At 42.3% G+C, this 17245-nt stretch overlaps 1 protein-coding gene across 2 annotated transcripts in view; it reads right to left on the minus strand.

Moving 5' to 3' along the window:
* TNFAIP8 (TNF alpha induced protein 8) overlaps positions 1–15658 on the minus strand; it is a 55703-nt gene extending 40045 nt beyond the window's left edge. The window contains exons 1-2 of one of the 2 annotated variants that reach the window (XM_072992430.2): positions 15376–15658; positions 8931–8988 (exon numbers count right to left, since the gene is read on the minus strand). In XM_072992430.2, the coding sequence (XP_072848531.1) occupies position 8931 (1 nt within the window). In that variant the 5' untranslated portion in view covers positions 8932–8988; positions 15376–15658. The remainder of the gene's footprint in view (positions 1–8930; positions 8989–15375) is intronic. The other variant, XM_020780065.3, reaches the window with a different exon arrangement.
* Positions 15659–17245: the final 1587 nt, after the last annotated feature.

Here is a 17245-nt window from a genome sequence, read left to right on the forward strand (position 1 = left end):
ATGAAATTTCACTATTGCCCATCAAAATGGGCGGGGGGGGGGAAGACTGAAGTAGATTTAAAGATAGCAGTCAAGATAAAGCATATCATACTGAGAAATATAATCCAAATTGCATAATTATAAAAGTCTATGATTATTCATATGCATGCCTCTAGCATACTCATTTTAGAGTAGAATGCTGAACACTTTGATTACAACCTTGAAACACTAGATGACAAAAGCAAAAGGGGAAAAAGCTACCCCTTTTTACGAGGGAGAGAATTCTGCTAGATGAACAAAGCAGAAGAACCAATGTAAAGGATTGTAATGTGTTTATGTTCGGCATGAAAACTGCTTTTATAGTTTCCTCAGTATACAATAAATACTGTTAATAAAATTCAATGCACACTGAACTTCTGTAGTGACCACAACATACTCAGAAAAGAGGATTATGTTATAAACATTTTGAAGCGTATATCATATATATTTCTTTACTAATGTTGCTTTTCCTATTCTGACCCTATTGACAATTATACATAATGGAAATGTATGTCACTGATGTAAAAAAAAAAATTAAAACTCAATAGCAGCATTGTACAGACATTTTAAAATTCAAAATTATCAACACCTATGTCTGAGTTAGTAACATCAGGTTTTTGAAACATAGATATGTAATGATATCTTTATTATTTTAATAAAGTTATTTTAATCCTTTTTTATCTTTATATTCTGTAAGCTGCCCAGAGTAGATTCCCAAATCTAGATGGGCGGGGTAAAAATGGAATAAATAAATAAATAAATAAATAAATCTTGGATCTTAGAAACTACTTTTAGTTAATCCAAGGGTTTTAACTTTGCTAGTAAAGGCTTTTATAATCTTTAAAATACATATACAAAACAACTGGGAACTATTCATCGCATGAAAGTGCCCCAGGTTTCAAACTATTCTTGTCATGAAAAGCATTTGTGTATGGACAGATTTTGCTAACAGTACAATATTGATCTACTTCTCTTCCTCTACATATATGTGCATAATTCAACTGATTAGTCTACAGTTAGAAAGTTAACCAAAACTATTAATGTTTCCCTTTCAGTTTCCCCTTTAGAAAATGCAGATGTACTAATAAACCACTGGGTGGCACAACAGTACCAACAAACCAGGTTGCCATTAGTACATACTGTAATAATTTTCAGTAAGGATGTTTCCCCAAGAAGGAGACATGATTTTAATACCTTAAAAATTATTGTGTCAAAAAGACATTTTTTTCAATTTTATTACAAAATTTATGTAATTTTGTATTTCTTCATCCTTTCCACAATAGCAACTAAAACATTACTTCTCAAGAGGGTTAAACATGTGCATGGTTGAAATAATAGCAATCTGTGCAAAGAGAAAATGTGTTGCTACTTAAAGTCATATCCACTGAAATTGAAAACATTTTAGTATCCACTTAGGGGGATATTTATATTCTTCTATGTTACCTTAGCCAGAGGCATTCTTATAGTTCAAACTTCTCAAAGCAATTTAAAAAATAATTTATAATTAATTTCATCTTACTATTGCTATTCTCTGTCCCCAAAAAATGTTTGCATTTTTCACATGTATGCTAAAAGCCAAAGTTAAAAGGCTCAGCTTCAGCAGCATTCTCACAAAGATGGTTCACAGGCATTATATCTGATGTCAGATTCCACTTTTCTCTTGATGGAACCAGATTACTCTAATCCCCATGTAACAAAGCTTATTCACAGTGCAAACAAAGATAACTGAAACCTCAGCAGGAAATGAAACATGATTAGATGAGAAAGGAAATATAAACATACCACTTGCTTATCCAGATATTTCATTTCTAACATCTTGGGAATTTACCTCACAGTTTAATTTTAACCTTGACCCACACATTGGACTCACAAAACTTCCTGAATATGTCTACGACGAACAACCTAATATTTATCCGAATGCATAGATTTCAATGGCAAAGCTTGACAATATTCTAGGTAGTGATAGAGTTCTGAAACTATGTACACTATTTGGATGCTAGATTATGGAAAAACTCACTTTGCTCTTATCCATTTTAGGTCAGACTACAGCTCATATAAAATGCAGGTATGATCCAAACTGAAACGGTTTCAATTTTTAGATGCATCTCCAATTTCCCAAGCTGACTGAAGTGTGGACAATGAGGAAAGCTCTCAGATGGTCAGTGGTTCCTGGCAAGTTTGTACTCTGCTAAAAGCAAGAATTGGGCTGCATGGAGGACTTATCATTGCGGTCCACCACCTCAGTAAGATCAACAAAGGCTGACAGCTGTGATGTGCTCTCAGCCAATGATATAATTTAGAAGCTTTTTCAGGCTTGATTCCAGGTATTTGAAAAGTTTAGTTGAATCCCCACAACTATAGGTTATCCAAAATATAATTTGCATTCAGATTTCCTGTTCCTCTCTTAAGGCAAAGTCAATGTACCTTTCGGAAGCTCTATTATTTTAAAAGCACTTTTTTTCAGTCTTGAACGGAGATGATGTTAACAGGTTACCTTTTCTGTTCCATCTTTCCTAGATGGGGTTATACTCTTAACTCGCCATTTATCCAGCTATGGTTTTAGAACCCTAAATGGTTTATGTGGCACAGAGCATCTCATCACAAGCTTACTTTGGTGTTCAAGTGACAATCTCTTCTGGAGAGAGGGTCTTGCCCCAGTTGTTTGTATTCTGTTTGAACACTGAACTGCCTAGCATAGTTTGGCACTAACTCAGTGGGTTGGAGAACCTGACTGCAGAGCAAGGAGTGCAAATCCTCTCTGTTCCTCCTAGCAGAGATCACCAGAAATAGCATGTGTGCCTGATGTGATTATGTGCACTGCCATCTATATAGCCTTGGGCAAGCTACATGGTCCCAGATGACCATTAGAAGGAGGTACTAGTATACTGCTTCTGATGGTACTCTATAGCCAGTAAACCTTGGGAGGACCACTGTAAGTCACAATCAATTTGACAGCACCTAATATGAATAAATGGAGGGAGGTGGTGGCACTGTGGGCTAAACCGCAGAAGCCTGTGCTGCAGGGTCAGAAGACCAAGCAGTCGTAAGATCGAATCCACGCAACAGAGTGAGCTCCCGTCGCTTGTCCCAGCTCCCGCCAACCTAACGGTTCGAAAGCATGTAAATGCGAGTAGATAAATAGGTACCACCTCAGTGGGAAGGTAACAGCGTTCCGTGTCTAACTCGCACTGGCCATGTGACCACAGAAGATTGTCTTTGGACAAAACGCTGGCTCTATGGCTTGGAAACAGGGATGAGCACTGCCCCCTAGAGTCGAACACGACTGGACAAAAATTGTCAAGGGGAACCTTTACCTTTACCTAATATGAATCAAACTGCATCCCTCTGACTGAGAACAAACTGATAGATAAAAGGGACACAAATAAGACATAAGAGATAATTAAGAGCACAACAACCAGGCCCAGAAGATTAGGATTAGAATGTGATGCACCTGAGATAGAATCAGGAAATGTCTTGCTGCAGTATCAGCAGCTAATCTCAGTATAGCACATCAGAAACTAAAAGAGGATACACATACAATGCAAAATGGGCCACTAACTGAATTAATCAATTTGGAATGTTTTCATTATGTTTGACCAGACAATGCATGTCCAATAAGATTATTAAGTGTCCAACACTGGGGGTATTCAAGAGGAAGCTAGACACCTATCTTTCAGATGTATTTTAACTTAGATTTCTGCACTGAGGAGGGGGTTGAACTGAATTGCCTTATAAGCCCCTTCCAACTTAATTATCCTATTATCAAGTCAAAGGAAACCATTATGGAGAAGCCATCACTGGGTGCTCTTCCATATACTATCCAACGTCTCTTAACTTTCTCATGACTAGTTAATAAAGACCCTTGTTGATCTTTCAGCATCCCTAATTTAGCTTTTCATTTCTCTTTGGTTTCTCAAATGTTAATTTTTTCCTCTTTTGCTGTTCTTTTCTATTTCACTGCAGTGACTATTATCACAGTTCTCTAAGTCCCTATGTGCGAGTCACTGTAAAACTATATTCAGGATTTGGAGTCTGTTTCTGTCATCTTTTACTTGTGCTTTTCATCTTAACATAATAGTGCAGGTTGAAAGTGTCAGGGAAACTGAGAGCAACATTGTCAATCAGAAAGCTGAACTTCAGTACCAGTTTGGGCTCTTAAGAAGAAGCACCCATGAAGAAATAGTCAAAGCTGAGACATGAGACTAAGAGGCACTAATCCTATTCAGGAATTGACAGCTGAATCAACAAAAGAAATTATATAGTTTCAGTGGTGATAGAAGCAGAGAAACTCTTGAAGTTGAAGTCCAACTCCTGGACAGCACCACTAGAGGATGGTGTCACTGGCAGAAGATCTTTCATAGACAGCAACAGTGACTGTCGAGGTACCTTTGGATAATACTGCACAGAAGAAGCCAATGGTAAACCATGTCTAGCTATTTTATGTGTTGAAAACTATCTAGTAAGACAATCCATAATTAAATAAGAGATAGTGGTGGATGATGTGGCTCACTGGTTGGAATGCTCTCAATCAGCTACTGAGGAAGAACAAAGGATAAGGTGAATAGTGATGCCATTAACGAAGTCAAAAGGCTGTCCAACTGTTGATGTACACAGGCACGGAAAAAAGAATCTTAAGGTGCACAATGCATGCAATAGGAACAAGGAATATGAGAGGTACAAATAAAGGGAATTCCAAAACCATAAGACAAGTAGTGCAACATTTTAAAAGTGTCAGAATTTATTCGAACAGGGGATGGAATAAGGCAATTTTCAATCATATAAGTATAAAATATTTTACTCTGGAAGCATCAAACTGAGAAGAAACAGCGTGGCTTTAATACTAAGATGGGACATCAGACAAGCAATTGAGAACTACAATGGTTCCCTTAATGCAAGAAAGGCGGCCTATAAATAAAACAAACAAATAAAATGAACAACCAATGCTAAATCTGACCAGATAATACCAGACTTCTTGGAATGCCTATCAACATATTTATTTTATTTTATTTATTTATTTATTTATTTATTTAATTTCTATGCCGCCCAATCTACCCAGAGGTCTCTGGGCGGCTCACAACAATTAAAGTTCAATACAATAAAAGATAAAATGATTAAAATACAATTAAAATACAATTAAAATTGCCATCATCAGGACCCACATTTGATGTTATTTCAATTAAAAGCCTTCTGGAACAGGAAGGTTTTGACCTGGCACCGAAATGTCATCAACGTCGGCGCCAGACAAATTTCAGCTGGGAGGGCATTCCATAGTCTGGGGGCAGCTGCCGAGAAGGCCTTTTGTCTACAAGCCCTCCCTCTTACCTCCTTGACGGATGGCTCTTTCAAAAGGGCCCCCTGGCTAGATCTTAACTGCCAGGTAGGTTCACATGGAAGGAGGCGGTCCTTCAGGTATCCAGGGCCCAAGCCAACATATGTTTAGTAGAAGACTATATTCCAACTATATACACTGAAGGAGAAACAGAAAACTTTTATTTGAGGTTATTATAATTCAGGAGAACCAAGTCATGAGATGGAATCAAAGGTACCTGAGGAACAGCAGCTGGTCTGTAGAAGAATGAAAACTGGCAGGACAGACTGAATAGTGGCAATTTCAACAGGCAGAACATGCAACTGAAGTAGTTGACTCTGTCTGGAGAATGCCTAGGTTCTCCTTTCCAAGGGATTGAGAGTCTACCCAGCTTATCAAAACCCCGTTTAGCTGCCACAGAGAAGTAATTCAGCAACAACAACATAGAGACAGAGCAGTATGGACAGTAGAAACCACATATAGTTACACATTTAGTTGAAAGCACATTCCCATTAGAAAATACGTAGCAGTAATATTGATGCAACAGTGACTACAGTGGCTATCACTGATGCAACCTGATGTAGTAACTCGGCATTCTCACATAGTTAACAGTGCTTTGGTTAAGAGAATGTACCAAGAACTTTCTGAAAGAAAGTATATCACCAAATTTCAAATTTCAGGAAATCACTTGCATGGGGAGAAAATCTGGAAAGGTAAGCAAAAAGCATCAAGGGAAACAGAACATTGTAGGCAGCAATTACAAAGCAGTAAGATAAAAGAGGAAAAGTTTGATTTCCCCTCTGTGACCTCATTTGGAAACTATGCAACTACAGCATTTCTATTGGTATCAATGAACAATGTTCTACCCTTTGGCATATACACAGATACATGGTGCAGTAAGCTCTACATTGTTTGCATTTCCTAATTTGGCACTTTAAAAATCCTCTACTATTGCATCAGCAGATAGAAAAGAAATTTAAAATAAATAAATAAATCTGTGCCCAGATAACAGGCCTCAAAATAAAAATAATAATAATGAAAGACTGGATGTGCATTGAGAGTGCTATACACCTCGATAACTTATACTAGTTACCTTAAACAAACACTGGAAGTTTTAAAGTGAGGTAGGTAACTTCTCTTTATATAGGGGTCTCTTTTTTTTGCTGGCCCCTACATTTTCCCCAGCTTGCTTGATAGCTGAGTTAGGCATCTTGCTGTGATGCCAGGGAGAAGAGCCAGCCTGTGTAGCCTTGAGCAAGCTGCACAGTCCCAAGATGCTCCCAGAGGAAGGGAATAATAAACCACTTTTTAGTACTGTCTACCTAGAAAACCCTAAAAAGGGTCAACATAAGTCAAAATTGACTTAATGGTACATAATTTGCCGAAGGTGAGCTGTGTTTGAGAGGGCATTTTATTTCATTAGGTATTTTTTTTTCCTAGGCTTGTGGATTTTTAGGCTTGCAAGGGAGCATTTGCTCTGACCTTTCTTTTCCCTGACCGCATCTTGGAAGAGATGGACAGTGAACCAACTTTAGCAGAAATAAAAGTGGCCTTGGATTCCCTCGCCTCTGGCAAGGCACTTGGGAAGAATAACATCCCTGCTGAAGTGCTATAAAGAGATCATCACCACCGAGCTGTATGAAGTATTTTGTCTTTGCTGGAGGGAAGGTGGAGTACCACAGGACATGAAGGATGCAAACATCGTCACATTGTATAAGAACAAAGGAGATGGGGCGACTGCAATAACTACCATGTCATCTCTCTTCTCAGTGTTATAGGGAAGCTGCTTGCCCGTGTTGTGCTGAAGAGACTCCAGGTGCTTGCAGTCTATCCAGAATCACAGTGTGGATTTCGAGCTAATAGATCCACCACTGACATGGTATTCTCCCTCAAACAATTGCAGGAGAAATGTAGGAAACAACAACAGCCACTCTCTGTGGCCTTCATAGACCTTACAAAAGCATTTGATCTGGTTAGCAGGGATGGCCTTTTTAAAATACTTCCCAAGAGTGGACGTTCATTTCTACTCCTTAACATCATCAGGTCCTTTCATGAGGAAATGAAGGGCACTGTAGTTTTTGATGGCTCAACATCAGATCCCTTTGACATCCGAAGCGGAGTGAAACAGGGCTGTGTCCTCGTGCCGACCCTGTTTGGGATCTTCTTTGCTGTCATGCTAAAGAATGCCTTTGGAACTGCAACAGAAGGTGTCTATCTCCGGACTAGATGAGATGGAAAGCTCTTTAGTCTCTCTAGATTTAGAGCAAAGACCAAAGTCCAGCTGAAATGCATGTGGGACTTCCTCTTCGCTGATGATGCAGCTATTGTTGCCCATTCTGCTGAAGACCTCTAACAACTCATGAATCATTTTAGCAAGGCTTGCCAAGACTTTCGATGAACAATCAGCTTCTGATGACAAATAGGGAGCAGTATCCTGTTCATGCCAGCTTAATATAAGTTACATTGGCATAAATGTGCAGGGTATTACACCTAGCAACAAGAGATTTTGCCATGCAGTTGCGTAGTTGGTTGCACTTCCCCAGCATGACCAACTGCATAATGAATCAACAGAAGTACTTTGAGGGTTGAACTTCTATCTCAGATATTTTGCAACTACCACAAGTGCACCGTAGAGTTGTACAATAGGATTTTTTTTCCATTACCAAGATTTTAACATTAATTTTTCACAAAGTAATCAAATTTTTAAAATACACTTCTGAGCTGCATAACTTCAAAAAAACTGATTTAACAATGAAACAGGGCAACTTTAATTCACAAATTATTTAACATCATACAGGAGCTAACATTACATTATTTCTCTGCCCCACTAGACACTTGAGCTTTCATCCAATACTATTTATGAACATATTTTTTCTTCTCTGTTTCAGAACTGAAGATGGAAAATCAACATTCTCCTATACAATCCATTCTGACATACCCCTTTGAGGAATACAGTACAATAGCAGAGCAACTCCATATCCCTGATAAATAATTATTTCTCAGTAAGGATGAGGTGTATGAGACAGGACCAGACATATCAGTCTCAGCCACAACATTCCCATGTCGAACAGGGAATTCTAAGGAAGGCATCCGCTCACACTTGTTTAAAGACAAGTAGAACCTATTCTGCAGTTGTGATGGCCCTTTTTTGAATTTCTAATAAAGTGCCTTTTTGTTGCACAGTAAAAGTATAAAGATCCACAGAAGAGAATAGTTAAGAGCCTACCCCTTTTTCATTACAGTGGTGCCTCGACTTACAACCATAATCAGTTCCAGAAGATGGGCATAACTCGAAATGGTCGTAAATTGAAGCACCATTTCCCATAGGAATACATAGGAACCCCATTAATCCATTCCAGCCAATAATAATGATAAGCATAAATAAATAACAACACAACAAAAATAATCACAAAAAACACCCCACACAGAGCCAGCCCCATCAGAACATGATTGGGCTAAAAAGAAATCACAAAAAACACTCCTACACACACAGCCAGACCCATCAGAATACGATGGGGTGGAAAAAAAACACAAGAAAAAACATCACAGCACAGAAACATAACCCCCCCCAAACCCATCCTGCAAAACAAATAAATGTACTTACTCAGGAGCAGAAAGCAGCACCAGGCAGTCCGAAGCCTCCTCCGATGCACCCACTCTAACTGTTGGGGCGAAAGAGCTACAATGAAGCAGCCTCTTTGCTGACCAACGGTTAGTACCTACATTTGAATTCCCCGCCTTTTTCCCCTGCCTCTTTTCTGTTTCCAACTCTAAGCTCCAGCCACAAGTTGAAGCAAAATTTTCAGCCGGAGCTGGTCACAACTCGAAATGGTCATATGTCGGGACGGTTGTAAGTTGAGGCACCACTGTAATTGGCACTTAGTCTCAGTAGCTCACTCTGTGGGCCTAGTCCCACTTCCAGAATAAAACAGGGCAGGATCTTTTTGTTTTTATTTGAGCTAAAGTCACATGGATCTTCGCCCAAATCCAAAACATTTGGGTTGGTACATCCTAATCCTCATTGCCACTGCCACTCTGGCCTCCCCTCTACTTCTGCCTCAACCACCTCAACTTCCCCTCCACCGCTACCTCCCTCAGTCTCCCTTTTACTGCCGACTTCCCCTCCACCACCACGCTTCTGCTTCCCCTCCACTGCTGACGCTGCCACTCCCACCACCTCAGATTCCCTTCCACCACTGCTGTCACCTTGGCCTTCCCTCCACCCCCACCACCTTCACTGATTTTGGAAGCCCCAATCAGCTGCCTGGCAGGGCTGGGTGCATGTGGCAACCAGCTGAAATGTGTACCCACTGCTTGAAGCCACTAGGTGCTGAGAAGAAGCTGGCTTCAAGCAGCAGGCCTCCCACCAGCTGTTTGGCGCAGGTGCCAGTCAGCTGATCGGGGCTTCCAAATCGGACTGCATTGTATCTATCCTTTAATTATTGCTATGTGGCAATAGCACTATTTATATCAGAAAACAACAACAACAACAACAACAACAACAACAACAACAACAACAACAACAACAACAATAATAATAATAATAATAATAATGCAAACTAGAGAAGTGTTCACATGTGGAATAGATTTGAATGACTTGATTTGACATCTGCCTCAAAATACACAGATCTCTTGCAGAGGAGAAGAAAAAATCCCTGCCCCTCAAATGAATTTGATCCCATTATGTGCATAAATACCTCATGTATACACCAAAATTTAACTCTTTCCCCCCCCCCCGGGACACCTGAGTTAAAAGCACTTACTTTCAGTAAGATCGGACTCCGAGATATTTGTAAGAGAAAAAATAACAATAATTTCTTTATTTACAATTGCTTGAAGTTACAGACATGTGCATACTTCTTTCTTTACCGAACACGTACTTGGCAACTAAATTAACAGATCAACAGCAAGTAAACAACTGCCGCCAGCCAAGGAGACGGAAGGAAGAAGACAGCAGAGAGGCACGGTTCTCTTTTAATTCAAAGGCTAGAAGGAATGATTGGTTAGTGCCGGATAGATACACAATCACCTCAGCCCAGAAAAGTCCTTCCCAGTTACACAAACTATGATAACATGAAAGGTTGCAAACAAAACTCCAGCAGAAGCTTCTACTCACAATGAAGCAACCTAGGTAGAAGTCCCTTTCAGATTTTTTCCACTCAATACTGAGAGGCAAACAACTATGTCCCTCCAGATATAACCGTGCAGTTCCCATTATCCTTCATCACTGGCTATGTTGGCTTGGCCAATGTTAAATTGTAGGGCAAAAATATCTGGACAACTGCAGTTGCCCATTTGTAACCAGATTGTGAGCACTGATCATGTTGAGAACATATCTGTAAGGGTGGATAAAAGCATGATGATGACTGGGCATGTGCAGAGGCACAAGAGTGCTTATTTTGGATGTAATTCCCCCCCCCCCAAAAAAAAACCTATAGAACAGAACAGAATAAAAGAGGGTGAACATTCCATACAACAGTGTCTTCTCACTATATACTGTACCAAGATGGTATATAGCTCTGTACATTCCGGGGGAGAGGGATATGGGGACTATTGTCTAAGAATTAATTACTGTAACATTGATAGCTATTGCAACTAAGTGCTTGAGTTCTACATGTCATGAATTGATACTTCCTCTCTTCAACTGTTGCTAGGACCTTAAGCAATAAGTATGCGGCTTACTGTAGTAAGTTCTCTATCCTTTTTTCCCCCTAAAATAAAGATCTTTTAGAATTTTGTTTTACCATCAGACTTTTTGTCCTTTCCTTTAACGACTTCCACCTCTATTTGCATGACTATTCCCTTGCATTACTCAGACATTATTAGGAGCACCACATGAATTTTAACATATTTTGGTGCTCAGGTTTTCCTTCTCTAGAAGCAGGAAATATTTTGTAAGAGTCCCTTCCTTTTGGCAGTTTCATTGCTATCTGCTGATTCCAAGTCAAATATAAGCAAGATAGTAAAATATTTAGGAACACTATTACAAGATATGAACCTGGCTGAAATGCTAAGAAGAAAATGCAAAAAGAGGGAGAAAGGCAATTGTCTGTTTCCCCGAAAATAAGACCTAACCTGAAAATAAGCCCTAGTATGATTTTTCAGGATGCTCGTAATATAAGCCCTACCCCATAAATAAGCCCTATTTAAGAGAAATCATGCCCTCCACCACTGTGCCGCAACCAGAAGATGACATAACTGTATTTGAATGTAGATTGTCGTAGATGGAAAAAATAAAACATCCCCTGAAAATAAGCCCTACTGTGTTTTTGGAGCAAAATTAATATAAGACCCTGGCTTATTTTCAGGGAAACATGGTAGTTTTTTTAAAAAAATGCCTTTCTATGTTTCCCATGGTTTAGCCATGTGGGTTGGATCCGGACTCAAATGCACTCAAGTGCCCTCTTGGAAGCCAAAGAGGACTTCAGCAGAATGTAGAAGTCCCAGTCTGCTGGGTGTGAGTATTTGTATTTCAAAGTGAGGATTCAGGACAGAATAGGGATTCCCCTGGCTGATCCTGCTGCCCCCATGCCTGAGCTAGCTGCCTTGATCTTGAGGATTCATGCTGGAGTCTTCTCCGCTTATGGCGCTAGGAGGCTTCACTATTCATCCTTTTGGCCATACTTTCAGAAGAGGCTCAGGACATCATGTATCATGATGATTGGGAAGGGTCAGGAGCCTTTCATACCAGAAAATCACTACCAGATTACTGGCAGTGGAAGTGGAAGCTGCAGTTTTCAAATATGAAAACCTTCCTCTCCTTCTGAGGCTCCCAAAGGTTTCCACAGGATAAAACAGATCCCTAGAGATCTTCAGAACCTGAAGTAGCAGGCTAGGTGGTTTTAAATTAAAGATTTATATTGCCAGCTGATTAAGTTACGTCATCTTCTAGGCCGTGCTATGGTACAGAAACGGCACTGGTCGTGCTGTTGGATGACCTATTGAGGGAGGCCAATGGGGGCAACATGTCCTTGTTGGTCCTCCTTGACATCTCAGCCACCTTCGATACCGTCGACCATGGTATCCTCCCGGGGAGGCTGAGCTAGGAATCGGTGGCCTGGCACTTGCCTGGCTCCAATCCTTCTTGGAGGACCGTCCCCAGAGAGTACAGCTTGGCAAGAATGTCTCGACCCCATGGACCCTCAATTGTGGGGTGCCGCAGGGGTCGATTATCTCTCCAATACTGTTTAACATCTACATGAGGCCGGTGGGTGGGGTCATCAGGAGATGTGGGGCATCGTGCCATCAGTATGCTGATGACACACAGCTCTACATCTCCTTTTCACCTACTTCAGTAGATGCCGTTCCGTCCCTTCAGCACTGCCTGGAGTCTGTACTGGAATGGATGCAGTCGAATGGGTTGACGAAGGTCTTGAGGGTGGGCGGTCCTCCTGTCAGCGGTTTGGATGACTCCCTTTGTTTTGGGGGGATGACCCTCACCACAAAGAATGATTAGATGTAAATCATTAAAAGCTACTCATTAAAAACTACTTCAAAATCCTACTTTAAAAATTATTTTTAAAACCAGAGTCATTTGGAGTGCTGCAGAAGACTTCTCCATTCACAGAAGCAGCTCAACAAGAAAGGAGCCACTATATATCATGTTCATCAACAGCTTGGCTTCCAGAGGTGAAGTTTGGAAAGACAAAAATACCAACAAGCCCAGCCAGAGGAGCCAGAATCAAGAGCAATGTAGTTCAGAGAGTGGCAAGTAAAATTGTACCAAAAAAATTTCAATTCAGAGGTAATGTCAAAAAGGAAATACTGGGTGAAGGAAGTCCAGGTTGTCAGAGGCTGTCAAGGAATGTCCACAAGACTTAAGTCTGGTAACCTAAGGGTCTTATACAGCATGTAATCAGAAACAGTGTTTAGGTGCCAAACAGGCCATGTCTGAAACAAATAAACTATTGTTTTGAGTAGCCAACAATCTACAAATAAACTAGGCTTCTGTGACCCAATCCAACCCTCAGCTGCAAGCCATTGTCTTGCGTGGAAAGGATTTCTGCAGCATTTGATCTTCCTGAGGAAGAGCTTTGAGACTGCCTACTCTTGAGAAGGCTCCTTTCCCTGTGGTCTGACATTTCACCTGGTACCTTCCTTCCAGATTTCAGCTTGCACTGTACATATGGGCTGAGTGGAGGTCCCATTCCAATCAGCTGCAGGTTTTGCCTTCTGGTCCTTTTAGGGTCCAGGATCTGCAGGGCCTGGTAGTATCCCTCCTAGTATCCAGTTCTAGAATTTCTGGCTCATCCTCACCAGAGGACTCTGACTGGGACATGATGCAACCTAATTTCCACAAGTAAGGTACCGCTACAGAGATGGAAGGATATAAACAGGAACTCCACCGAAGAGTTAAGTAGTTCTCTATTTGAAGCTGGGCAAAGGCACTGCTGAGTTAAATAATTTTACTTTAGCAGAAGCAATTACAGAAGGAAATTTCTTATTTGAGGGCAACAGAATTCTCATATGATCTGTTGTTTGTTTTCCCCCAGTCATGAACATGGTGGCTTAGAACTTACTGTATCTTTCCCCCTTCTGAGAACTCCTACAATGACATTCTCTCTCTGCATTTGTCATACTAAAATCAAATATGGGTGCTTGTCATGTGTACAAAACAAATTTAACATAACACTAAACACTGGATGGAAGAAAATTTATTGCACCTAATTCAAAGGAAAACAATAGAAAGCCTTGAAATGGCATCAGTTTGGTAATTCCAATAAAAGTGTATAATAGGTGAAAAAAAATTGAGAATTAGAAAGGAAAAGAATGTGAAGACTGGTGACTGCACATCCCTACCAGGCCAGTCCCTACTTCTCCTGAGACTTTGAGTTGTATCATTAACTCTGGCCTGTAGAGGCAGTGTGATTCTGGGTCATGAGGCTATGTGTACAGAATTTGCCACCTTTTGGCATTCAGGAAGGTTCATTTTTCAGGGCAATTTTTTTCTCCAAAACAAAATAAGAACTTCTTCATAAGCAAAAGAGTGGAAAATATGATCAGGTGCTACACTAAAAGATCCCAAAACCTCCTGCAAATTCTGAGAATATTTTTTTTCATATGTCTATCCCTAGAAGCAACAACACAATTCAAAAGAAGTCAATCAACTGGTATGCAAATACCCCAATAAAAACAGAAAAAAAGGGTATCTGATTCCATCTTCTCTCACACAGAGAGAGACACATACCCAACAGAGAGAACAATAAACACCAACCATATATTGAAAGACTTTTGATACGCTGTCTGTACAAATGGGAGGAAACTGACTGAAGGGATTCCCCCTCAGCAGACTACTCTTGGCAACAATCAACATCACTTCTAAGGAATCAGGTAGGTACAGTATTTCTCCCCGAAAATCCCAGCTGCTAACAGGAAACACGAAGGCACTTTGCACATGTTCTGATACTCCCTATTACCCCCGAAGCAACCAGAGTATATTTATTTTCTTTCTTTCTTTGGAGAGGGCGGTACCAGCCCTCCCTCCCCCTCGTTTGTCTTTCTTTGACTATCCCGTCGGTGAAGAGCAGTCCTGCCCATTGCGAAAGTCTGCTCGCTCGGCTCATGCTCGCCTAACGCTTTCTTGAGCAAACCAGGAGCAAGAAGCTCCGCGGGTTCAGGGACCAACATGGCTACGCGCAGAAGTTTCGGTTGCTTTGAACACCTTAGATTTCCACCACCACCACCACCACCACCCCGGCCTATCCCCTCACGACTTTGGAGAGCCAGAGGCACACTAAAAAGTAGCAGTCGTCGTCGAAGAAAAAAAGGCTCCAAGGCGGAGGAATCAAATGAAGCACCTCCTGAAGCTGAACGGCAGACAGGCATCTCTGTCAAGAGTAGCGCCTCTCCTTTCACCTCCGCCAGGCACGGAGGGAGCGGGAAAAGTCGGCGAAGGCGTCTCCTCCCAGGGAGCGCGGCGCCCGCCCTCGTGCAAACATCAAGCTTTCTTTCAGACAGCAGCCCGTCCCTCCCATGTCAGTCTCTTGAGCTGTGGGGTGTCTCTCTCGCCACGCAGCCCCCTCCCCGGTTATAAGCAAAAAGCCACTCACTATGTGTCCCGTGGAGAAGCGGAGGAAAGGAGGGCAAGGGGGTCGGCGGCAGCAGCAGCAGCAGCAACACCTGGGCTGGCCCACACCGAGTCTAGCCCTACGGAGCTTAGAGACACGAGCGCTGTAGTAGGAGAGGCGGGAGAGAGAAGAGGCGGGCCCGGTGTTTGTGTGTAGAGAGAGGAGGAGGCGTTTTCAAGATTTGGGGCTAATGGCAACCCTGCGGAGAACAAAAGAGGCGGGGTGCTTAGCTGGAGGTTTAAAAGGTGTGCGCAGGGCGCGGGGTGGGTCCCTTTTGGGGGGGGGCAGGGAGTGCCGTCGGCAAGCGCACCTCGCCACACACGCGCACACGTTATGACAGGGACTTTGTTCTTCGGGGGAGGGGGAAGAAAGGACCCCGTTGCCGTGTCGCAACCGCGGAGACTCGAGAGTGGAGGTAGCACTCCACAGTTGCCTTTATAAGGAAAAAGGAGTGAAGGACGGGGGCGTCCGCCCCACTTCTTGGGCTCTTCTTTGGGCGTGCCCCGTTCGTTATCGGTGGGGAAGAGTGAGTCACCCTTTCTCTCTCTCTCTGTCGCTCCGTTTGGTAACTTTTGTGAGAGGGCTTGTCGGTCGCCCTCTTTCCCTCCCTCCCCATCGTCCGCCATTCCCCGCGCGCTGCTGCCGTCCTCAGACCGCAGGAACGCCTCCCTCTTCTGCCTCCACCTGTGTGTAGACGCATCCTCGCTTCTCTGTTTGCTCGTTTTATATTTGAGTTTGAGTGTGACCTCCTGGAAGGGTTGTGTCTACACGCACACCCTCCGGCTCCAGCTTCACGTGGCTGGGAGTCTGGTCGTAGGAACATAAAAGGAAGCTACCTAACAATAAGGCAGCGGGGGGGGGGGCATGGAAGCACTTTTGTGAGTCAGAGGAAAGCCATGAAAGCAGCACCCAGAACAGAAAGCTGAGAACATTTATGATCATAGGGAGAGAAGAAGAGAAAGGGTCTTTCCCCCCCCACACACACTAGGAACGGGGGAATTGGTGTCTGTAATTAGGAGCCTTGTGTTAAACCTCCGTGGAAAGGTAGGCGGTTAGCGGTATCTTTTCTTCTCTTTTTGCCATCCCTATTTTTTCCCAGCCTGCTTCCTGTCTCCCTGAGCAGTGAGAGCATCTGCAAGAACTGTCAAACCGATTGGATCCCTGTTATGACCATGGCAGGGAGGGGGCAACCCCGTCCAAGGAGGGATCAATTTTGAAATCTGGATCTAACAGGCTCCACACATTCACAGAGGCTTGAAAGTAAGGGCACGGGTGCTATTTGAAAATACACTACTTTTCCCAGGAGCATCTAGGAGCAAGTAGACCTCTCCCAATTAGGGCACAAATACCTCTTGAAGGCATCAGTCCAGCTGAGGTTTCCCTGCTTATGATCAAGAAGGCTGGTTGTCAGGGGCTGCAGCTTCCCCATCCCACATTTTATGAGTAGTCTGTCAGAAATTGCAAATCCAATAGCAATTGTTGGAAAAATTGCAATCTTGCCTGCTGCTTCTTTCACACTAGATATCTGCGGGGAGCATAGGAGTGTTTACCATGCCTCAAAGTCCTTGAAGCCACCTGTGGGTTGCTTTTGCCACTCTGCCAAGCTGCTTTGCAATTTCTGAGCATGGGTAAGATTCAGACAGGTGGACCATGGTGCTGACTGCAAACCCTAAAGGAATTTTCAGCTCCCAAAACACTAGTCCAGTTGACTTGGCTATGTCTTCGAGAAATTCACAAAATATAAAGCTATTTCCCCCCCCCACACACACACACACACCAGCATCTTGGGATAGAAAGGCAGCTACCACACACATTACTCAAAATTCTCAATAGATAGTCATGGGGGGAGTTG

Source organism: Pogona vitticeps, chromosome 2, assembly GCF_051106095.1.
Source record: "Pogona vitticeps strain Pit_001003342236 chromosome 2, PviZW2.1, whole genome shotgun sequence".
Lineage (NCBI taxonomy): Eukaryota > Metazoa > Chordata > Lepidosauria > Squamata > Agamidae > Pogona > Pogona vitticeps.